The sequence below is a fragment of the Haliotis asinina genome, chromosome 15, assembly GCF_037392515.1.
Source record: "Haliotis asinina isolate JCU_RB_2024 chromosome 15, JCU_Hal_asi_v2, whole genome shotgun sequence".
Taxonomy (NCBI): Eukaryota; Metazoa; Mollusca; class Gastropoda; order Lepetellida; family Haliotidae; genus Haliotis; species Haliotis asinina.
The window spans coordinates 26,038,665-26,048,959 of record NC_090294.1 but is presented as its reverse complement, the minus strand read 5'-3'; the positions used below and the strand labels follow the sequence as shown (position 1 = coordinate 26,048,959).

At 40.0% G+C, this 10,295-nt stretch overlaps 1 protein-coding gene across 1 annotated transcript; it reads left to right on the top strand.

The window, feature by feature from the left end:
• Positions 1 to 297: 297 nt before the first annotated feature.
• Positions 298 to 10,114, top strand: LOC137265927 (uncharacterized). The gene is made up of 4 exons (XM_067801406.1): positions 298 to 660; positions 4,346 to 4,518; positions 5,802 to 5,879; positions 7,276 to 10,114. Exons 1-4 carry the CDS (start codon positions 621 to 623, stop codon positions 7,555 to 7,557), a joined length of 573 nt encoding a protein of 190 aa, XP_067657507.1. The 5' UTR covers positions 298 to 620; the 3' UTR covers positions 7,558 to 10,114.
• Positions 10,115 to 10,295: the final 181 nt, after the last annotated feature.

Genomic DNA, 10,295 nt, shown 5'->3' with positions numbered 1-10,295 from the left:
CTCACTCTTGCCGGGGGTACTCTAATGGCGGTATAACAGCACATGAAAACCTGTAAACTCCAGATGCGCTATGTTCTGAATATGATGAGGAAAGCCTCTGATATATCAACTACACATAAATAATTATAAAGTTAGATGAGATTGAATACCCAATTTATACACCGATAACATTCACACAACAAAAAGAAATCGTCAAACAGAAATGCAGCCACGGCCCTGTTGTCAAGGAAACATGTCGTCATCACTACGGTGACAATAGACTAGGAGATAACGACTAGGAAATAAACTGATACGTACATTCAAGTATAAATATAGTCATATCACCGTCGGTTTATTCTCTCTTCGCCGAAGACATTCACAGTCTACGTGTTTTCACATATGAAAGCGCTCAGATTGCTTGGGCAGTGGAGCGTGGCGCCTCGTAAATAATGACTCCAGGCCGCTGCACGTAATTTATGTCTGTGTATCGAGAGGCCGGCTGATTCGGTATATGTTGTGTCGAAGGCGGAGGTGTCTCTCAGTGTTCCGTGTTTCACTGCGAGCTTGTCCCATCACACGCTGCTGAGGGTCTATTTGAGTGTTTAGTTTGATCATTTGGTATATCACAACTGTATTCTACGATGGCAGCCGGCGACAAAGATACGGACAGCAGTTCTACAGGTAGGTAAACTTGTATCTGTTAACGACTTACAGACGAGATGGAGAGAGGAAACTCGGGTATTCAATACGGTAATTGCCAGTAATGCTAAGTGTAATGATGATTTGCTAGTGTAATGATCATAAGATTTTAGAGTTACGTTGTCGTAATTCTACTGTGAGAGTACGGAGGTTACGATACCCTCACCACTAATATCACTCCGCTGTACGGTAACGAATATCTACCCCGATCTACCCTTCGCACCCGTCGTAGAATTGGTAGGGAAAGATGTAAGCCAAAGTACCTGCTATCATTGTAGACACCGCATTCTAACATATTCCATTTTAACCAAATTTTGGTCAGTTCGCCTGGCACGGATGTGGTGTTCATCCACCTTTTCTAAAAGCCCCGTTTACCTCTCCTACCCGACAGCTTCCGACTTGCTTTCGTTCCGTTTGAGGTAGATAAGGGTGGTTGAATATAGCATTGGTTATTGTGCTATCTTGTCACTAAACACCCTGGTACAACGTCGAGACTAACTTGTTTTGTATAAGGCGATTTCCCCTTGTCCCCATTGCTAAAAGCGGCGTAAAAACACATTTAAAGTTACCCGCGTTTAATTACAGAGTGCAGTTACTGGTATGTTATTTTCAGTTATATTCATTCTTAAAATATTATAACGCCCAGATAGGACACACACCCCTGTACGTTCTTCAGTGTAACGGTGACGCATGGTAAAATATTTTTTATGCTAGTGCAGGGCACATGGCTTTAGAAGACCAGCCCTCACCAACAGGGCCATGACCATGCCGTTTTGAAATCAGTCAAGTAAAAACTGCTTGGTCATTGTGCTTGTTTATACCTCAACACATTTCCTGCGATGAATGGGTGTAGGAGATCAATAATGGATCAGCACAATCGTCGGGCCCATGATCGATATATTCTTCGGGTATTTTATTGATCAGGCAGTCAGTAACTATGGCCGGATGACTTGCAAATTTCTGAACTGCTCGTTGAAAGAAAATAAGTTGGATTTGATTAAACAATTGTAAACGTTACTGGGCTGAAATCACTTGCCTGGTTGGATGGGGTCGTTGATTTGATTCATGAAATATTCATGAATACCCGTTATCATCATATCAGTTATCGAGTAGCCAGTGTTAGATAGTACCCTAAAAATGCGTAAGGCTGGAACGGATTTAAATTTTCTACCCGGGTACCCCACACCTGTTACCCTACCCCACCCGGATACACGTTATGTTAATTCCTGATATCAACTTTGAAAGAAGGCTACGATTTCGAGTTTTTCAATGTCGCAAACCATGTATCATATTCAAAACAGGTGACTGCATACTTATATCTAAATCTTGAAAGAGTTTCAATGGTCATTTAAGAAAACAAAATTTCCCCCACTGAATCCGCCTATGCCAGTCCCAGTCTAAACAACATTGAAAATACTCCATTGAAGCGGTTTCACACTGTCAGTGTGATCATCATGAGAATGACGTTATTACAGTTTGTATAAATGAAGGACTCGAAGGATATTCCATAATATTCAACCAGATTAATCCCTTCTATACAAAATGATAAATTTGACTTCTGATACTTGAGGTAATGGTTTCGTGATGAAAATGTTTGTTGATAAAAATATTGTAAATCCTTAAACGCATAAAAGATATGTGGGTGGGTAGGGTTTGACGCCTATATTAGCAATATTACAGGAATGTCAGAAATGGTCTTCAAACGTCATACCCATGTGGGGAATCAACTCGAGAGAACTCTCTAGCCACAAGGCATCCTCGAAATAAAAAGGTCTTTGTAGATAACCGGCCTGGACCACACAATCCAGTGAGCAATCTGTGCAATCGTTAGTAGTGTTGAAAATCAATTCTAAACCGGATCTTCACGGTTACTGATAATGATGCGGATCAACATGGTCATATCAGATACAAACTCATACAAACCTCGACCTACATAAACATACAGAACATTGTGTAAGTCACCGCATGTGATAACACAGCTGTGCAGTCTCATATATCACTACCCGGATGTAAAAGCACACAAAAGAGACATTTAAACAAAGTCACGATATCCGATTTTCAAACAGCTGATTATGAAATGAGTCACTTTACTAGTTTTTTCTTGAGCCTACAGGAAGAACGACTTAAAATAGATTCGTTTCAGACGTACAGTCATGTTAACACATTCCCTACTACAGCTGAACATTGTGTTACCTATATATGATGTTGGCAGATACAGGGACTTGAAGGCAGTCCAGTGAAATTAAGGACAGCGTTTAGTGTAACCACCGAGTAAATCGGTTGGTCTGTTATCAGTAATATGAATAAAATTACTGAGTTTAGTTTTACGCCGCTGGATTTCACATATTGGCTTCACAATAGGGGAATCGAACCCGGACCTTGGGCATGACGAGCGAACGCTTTAACCACTAGGCTACCATGAATAGAATTAAAAAGACATGGATTTAATTTACCTGTATCGGAAAAGAAGAGTATCTGTGACTTTGATTCTGCTTCAGGAGTGGCTATGTAATATGTGTTTGTGGTTGGTAGGTTTGTTGTTGAATGCCGCTCTCAGCAATTTTCCAGCTATAGGAAAATAATGCAGTTTGGACCAGACAATCCAATGATCAACAACATTTGTATATGGAAAAGAAGAAAAGACCTGTCTTAACGCTAATTTATTAGTGGTTATCTTTAATATTCAGGAAATAAGAAATATATACTACAAGATCATTCAGTTGTCTAGTTTGCAGATTCTGAAATTATAACACTGTACTGCACTGTAAGCAATAGCAATACAGAACGACAAAGAAAAGAGGCAGAGAACAAAAACAACAAAACCAAACAAACACCCCCACCCCATCCCCCACCCCCAAGCAAGCAAGCAAACATACAAGCAAGCAAGCAAACAACCAAACAAGCAAACAAGCAAGCAAACATGCAAGCAAGCAAACAAACACACACACAAACAAGCAAGCAAGCAAGCAAGCAAGCAAACAAACAAACACACAAAAACAAAAACACAAAACCCAAACCAAACCAAAATGAAGTTACATATTAAAAAAAGTGTTATTGTCAAAACGTTAGACACGTCTGTCATTAAGATGTCTTTTACTCTTCAGTACACGATAGTGTATTAATAAATGAAACGTAAGACAGAAGAACGTTAATACGTAGCGATTAGCGTTCGTGTTAATTTTCGCCTGTCCTCTACGTGCATGTTTTATCACAACACCACTGGCACGGGTAGGGAACATTCGAATGAACAGTCGGTAGGGACTGAATGAGTTGCGTCAGTGTAAATAAATAAATAAAAAAACCGTTTTATTCACAGGCCACTGACTAATATACAGTAGGTCGGGTGACTTAAAACACACACAAAAATGAAAAAAATCCTTATCCCCATTACTCACACATCATCCAGCTTACAATCTGAAATCAAAGAGGGTAGTTAGAGAGAGTGTACATGCATAAAAATAAAATGATCTTGTTGACATGCCTAGTGGTTAAAGTGCTGGCTCGTCACGCCGAAGACCGGGTTCGATTCCTAAATGGGCGCAGTGTGTGAAACCCATTTGTGGTGTCCCTTCCTTGCTATTTCTGGAATATTACTTAAATCGGCGTAGAGCTAAACTCACATAAATGTAGAATCGAGATCACCTTATTTTTATATATTTTGTCACAGCTTCAAAACTTGAGGATGTCAAGGGACCGCTGTCGGCGCTGCAGACGTTGTCAGTTATCGAGATCGTCGTTGGAGTACTGTGTTTCACCCTCGGCATCCCAACACTGGTGTTCACCAAAGACAACCCTGCTTACCCCTTCTCTTCTGGGTCCGGAATATACACAGGTGTAGAGGTACCGGAATCTGACTGGATGTTGTGTGTTCTTTGGGATTCAGGGCCTATTGTTCGTTTTTCTGTAATGAAAATGAGAAAAGACACGTGCTCACAATTTCACAAATCAAACATTGTCTCTGAAGGGTTAATATGTTTTCTTGTGTAGTATTTGGCATGCGTAACAGTCTACCTTGAGTATCTTTAACAGCGGTAGTGACAATATGGTGCCTTGTAAAAGACGTTTACTCACTTGAAATGTGTATGCCAAAGGCCAATGATACACTGTTTATATACTACTCACACTCTGCCAAGGATCGAATCATGGATTCAACAGAAAACTTTTATGTTAGGTCAAATATTGTTAAATGGTTAAGCTTAAGCATTGATCCTATGTGTCCGTATGTGCTGTTTACTTGTCATATACTGATGCATCAAGCACATAAGGTTAATTAAAGTGGCTGTTTGTCTAAAGAGGGGTTATCATATTATTATTTATTCAGTTTTAGATGGATGTACTTTCCAATTTTCGATCTAATTTTTTAAGAAATTTTGTAATCCTTAACAAAATGTTCGTAGTGTATAATGCAGTGTTACAGAAGTGATCTGCGAAACTGTGATCGGAAACGTCGAGAGCGTAATCTGTTTTATTCACACTAGAAGGATATTTACTTTGAAATATTCACTCAAAATATCATACTGTATCGGCGGATGGAGGCAGGAGCGGCGAGAGAAGGGAGGGTCCGCTTGGCGCCCTATATATATATAACCGTTTACGTAGGTAATGTTTCATACTATGGACGCGATACGATTCGTTTCCCGATACAATATTAAGATTTGATAAGACTTAACGCTGGTGAATCGCATCTGTCAAATTTCAGATATGGGTATTGTAGTTGAGGAACACACTCACTTGGGGACATTGCAGATTCTGCTCTCTACAGCGAATCGAGAAAATGTGCATAAACTATACTGGACAAAACTAGTTAGGGCTATATGTAAATTTTGAAATTATGAATATTGATCTATTCATTCATTGATACACTAATAAAATATCAATCATGAAAATAACAATATCCCTAACTTATTTTGTCCGGTATAGTTCATGGACAGTTTCTGTTATTGTTCACACGCTGTTGCACCAATGTATCATTTAATGCATTGAATCATAGCTATTGCGATAAAGAGTAAGTATTGGGTTGTCAGCCTAGTATTGTCGAATAGAACCACATAGCACAGATGTTATATTGTGCCAGTATTACAATCATATGTATCGTGGTTCTAAATACTTGCTTTGTTCAACAGGTTATCTTGACTGGGATGTTTGGGATATTAACACTGAATGAAGCACAATCCACAAATCCAGCGAGACTGCGATGCCTAGTAAGTACTATTATGTAATGAAATCATCAAATACCATTTCATACACCTCATATCGTTAAGGTTGCGTCAGCTGAATCAAGGACGGGGGCTTGTAACGCTAAAAAACTGCCATCTGACGGGGTATTAGTACGATGAAAATTGGTAAAGCAAGCCCATGTTATAGTTTTGAGTTTGGGGTATACTGTGAAAGCTAAGCTGCCGTGGGTGTTTAAGAAAGAAAAGATAACCCGTCCTGTGACATGTTGACAGTCACAAAAACAAATATCGCAAGAGGCTACTATCTGGATGGAGTAGTCATGACATGTCATTGTATCGCCGACTGCGGCGTTAAAAAACAAACCAGTCAACGTACCTGACCACCCGATTCCGTTGGTAGTCTCTTGCGAAAAACACTGGATACTGAAAATCAAATTTAACCTGCATTTCATGGGTTAGTTGATACGTGTGGCGGTGTGGATCGATGTTCGTGGCTTAATGATCTGGTCTAGGCTCGATTATGCATAGACCGTCGTTGGAATATTGCAAGCGTGGTGTTAAAAAACAAACTACAAACTAATATTATGTGTTGAAAGTTATTTTCATACCAGCAAAGAACCCTTCACGACCTTCTCACAAGTTGCACACTTCAGGTCGTCAGTATTATGGGGTTTGGTTACACTTGTTGTCGGCGTTGTTGTTGTCAGTGCCTTCTCGGATTTCCTTGGGTTGAGTGTACAACCGACTGGATCAGTTTAGTTTTACGCCTCTGGTAAAAATATTCAGGCAGTGTCACAGTGGGGAACACCAGAAACTGGCTTTACACATTTTACTCATGTCGGATCTTCGGGAACGCTTTTATCACCTATTCATATGAAAACGCTACATGCTATGCTATGAAAATCAAATTCCGCTTATGAAATGGTAACTCATTAAATTAACAACTAACGAAATTGAAATTACTTGAAATATGAGAAGAATACCCAAGAAACGTGAATGTCAAATTAGAGCGAGTGAGTGCCCATGGTTTTACGTCGCTTTTAGCAATATTCTGTTAATATCACTGCGGGGGACACTAGAAATGGTTCTCAAGCATTGTACCACACCGAAGAGCCGGGTTCCTACATGGGTAAAATGTGTTCTGGGTCCTTATCTAACTTACAATTTGAAATCAAAGAGGGTAGTTAGAGAGAGAGTGACGAATAAATACAATCATACTGTTACATATCGAGGGGAGGTGGGTAGCCTAGTGATTAAAGTGTTTGCTCGTCAGGCCGAAGCTCCGGGTTTCCCACCATAGGTATAATATGCGAGACCCATTCCTGGCGTTTCCATCCGTGATATTGCTGGAACATTGCTAACAGCGGCATATAACTGAACTCAATAAATTAGTGTTAATTCAGTTTTCATTTTTCTCCAGGTAATCACATTTCGAGTGTTTTTATCGCTGGGAATAGACGTGGGATTAGTTCACTTCGCCTATGGGATCTGGTCATGTGTCGTCTGCTTCACCGGAAATGGCGGTGGGACGTGCGGGGGCACACACCATTCCGCCAACAGCCTACTCGCCGTGCTCAATATGATCGTAGGACTTGCCATTTTGGTGCTATGCTTAGTAAGCACTATCGTCGGCTGGCAGTCATTCAAGTTATTCTGGAAAATGGGGAAGGTGGAGGACGATAAAGAGACGGCGAAGGCCTAGACGTCCTTTTTAACTTCGCCCCTGGGTCTTCGAAGCTCAACAGAACCTCGGGGTAATGGATAGGCGAGTGACCCGAATGTTCTGTTCCGAAGTCATCGGAATATGGATGACTTTCGGGAGGTACATTGTCTGTGATCCTTCATACGCTCAGCCTCTCTGAGCTTCTGTCTTATATCAGATTGAATGGATATCTTTATCCGTTGTGTAAATTATATACTTATGGCCAAAAAGAGGTTGGAACCGTGAAATAGCTAACCTATCCCTTGTTTCATTTTCCCGGAAACTGCTCGGATGGTGAACTTAATATGCATATTTAATACCAGATTCAGATCGGAAGTGACGTCACAGGCCAATCTTACACTGTCCTTTCCACAAAAACGTAAACTCAGTCAGATAAAGCCCCATTCTGAATGGTAGTTCAACACAGGTCTATATTTAAACATACATTAGAACTCTCAGTGAGATCGGGGTAGTATAGTGCACGTGGTTAAAGTGTTCACTCGTCACACCAAGACCCGGGTTCAATTCCCCACATGGGTACAAAGTGTGAAGCCGATTTGTGGTATCCCTTGTCCTGGTATTGCTGACATGTGGCTAAAAGCGGTGTCGAACTAAACTAAACGCCGCTTTTAACTGTATTCCCGCAATATCAAGGCATGCGTAGGGGACACCAGAAACACGTTTCACAAGTTCTAACCATGTTGGGAACCGTATCTTAGGCGTTGTGAGCATTATGTTATAATCAAAAGATTACCCCCTCGCCCATTCTGACAGAGAAAGAAACTAAGGTGGCGAAAAGATGTGTATGGCATACTAATAAGTAATTATGAGCCCCTGGACCATCCAAATGGAACACGTCACGCACTGTATGTTTTTAAAATTGTCTCTCACTTTTAGTATGTAAAGATGCAACATGTATGAATATTCATCTCTGTGTGTGATGCAAATGTGTTCATATACCTCAGATACATCAACACTGGATTCAATTTGCACAACAGCAAATTTGTGTTTTTGAAAGACTTTCCTACTGATTTTTATCAGGGGCAGACTTAGCATTTGGATACGTTTCACCGTACATGCAAATCACCCTACAGGGCCCAAGTAATTGATTATCAGCATTAAGTATTAATTTTCTGAATGTGTCTGTTATTTGCAGGAACTCTTAGCTAACAAAATGTAAACAGTTTCTTCACTGCTGTCCCATCCTTGCCTCTATATAGCTGTGATAGTCATGCACGCGCGTCTCACAACATCGAGTTGCCTAGGGGGTTACGTAAGTCGATTTCTTGCTTAAGTGATTCATATCACTGAGGTGCCGGGAATCGCTATGTTGAGTAGCGTCCTTTTGGTTTCGCAAGAACGTATGATCGAGTGTTTGAAACGCGTTGGCCCGATTGTAAGCTGACGTAGAAAAGAAAGTACACATCTGGTTCGTGGATTTTTATCTTTTCTTTTTTGTTTTTAAATCAAGGTAAACAGTTAGGCGCTGGCAACGTTTCTTTTATGTATGATATCTATGGCAATGTGCACAATATTTGTGACTTACAAGTCAGAATCAAAGCACTTTTAAGATACGTCCTTTCGTTTATAATAGTCTAAAGGCACTAGGTGTGTACTCTCTTGCGTGCGTCAGTATATTAATTTAGGTTTCTCGGCACCGTGTTTATAGGTTTTCGCAATGGTAAATATCTATGATAAACACCTCTGCGGGTTTTATTCCCTCGTGAGCTTTAAATATAATAAAAAATAGTGGTATGTTATATGGATGTATGTGAAACACTCGATGTGTTTGTAGAAAACCACCAATATTTTTATTCAAGATCTTCTGGAATACTATAACCTGCGTCAGTAACTTAAAAAATTATGTTGGGCCGCCAGTTTATGGTAGTGAGTGAGTAAGTGAGTGAGTGAGCGAGTTTATTTTTTACGCCGCTTTTAGCAATTTTCAAGCAATATCACGGCGATGGACACCACAAATTGGTGACGACATCAGAGTGTAGCAGAGAGTGCCACACAATACATGTATTTACATATTTACCTATTGCCGTAGCTGATGTATAGCATACAACAACGATGTACGTTCGCATACCGTATGAAATTCTGACGTTTTGTATAGTGGCACTACTTCAATACTCATCTGACATTTGATTGTATATTCTCAGTTTTGAAAGGTGTACTGACGTACCTGTGTAAATACTCCGAAAACCGTTTTACTTGTATTTGTTTCAATGCATCCTTTTAAAATTACATGGCTAAAGAAAGCGTACATCCTTGGTGATGGTGACCAAACAATGGAACAAAATGAATGTTGTTGGTTGGTGGTTCGTTTTTTTATGTTTACACTGTTGTTACTTTTAGGTTTAAGTTTTCAATGTTTGCAGCAAGTACGTTTTTTGGAAGCGATGTAAATATTTCTCCATCAAAACAAACTGCCAAGTGTATACTTTCTTTTGTCGGGTAGTTTGTATACTGTACCTGTGTAAATACTCCTATAAATACGTTTACTTGTTCATATATCTACTTTGCCTCTTTAAAATAAAATGGTTTATTTTTTGTTTTTCTGGGGTGTCATTTTAAAGTAGAGTTGTTTCCCTTAGGCCAGGAGATTATCATCATGGGTTTGAATCGCTGTTCACTTGACTTTGTGTCTACTCAACACCATACTATTGCGTATGACTTTCACCGAAGTGGAAGTTGGTACCGTTGGTGGCCTAGTGGTTAAGGTATTCGCTTGTCAC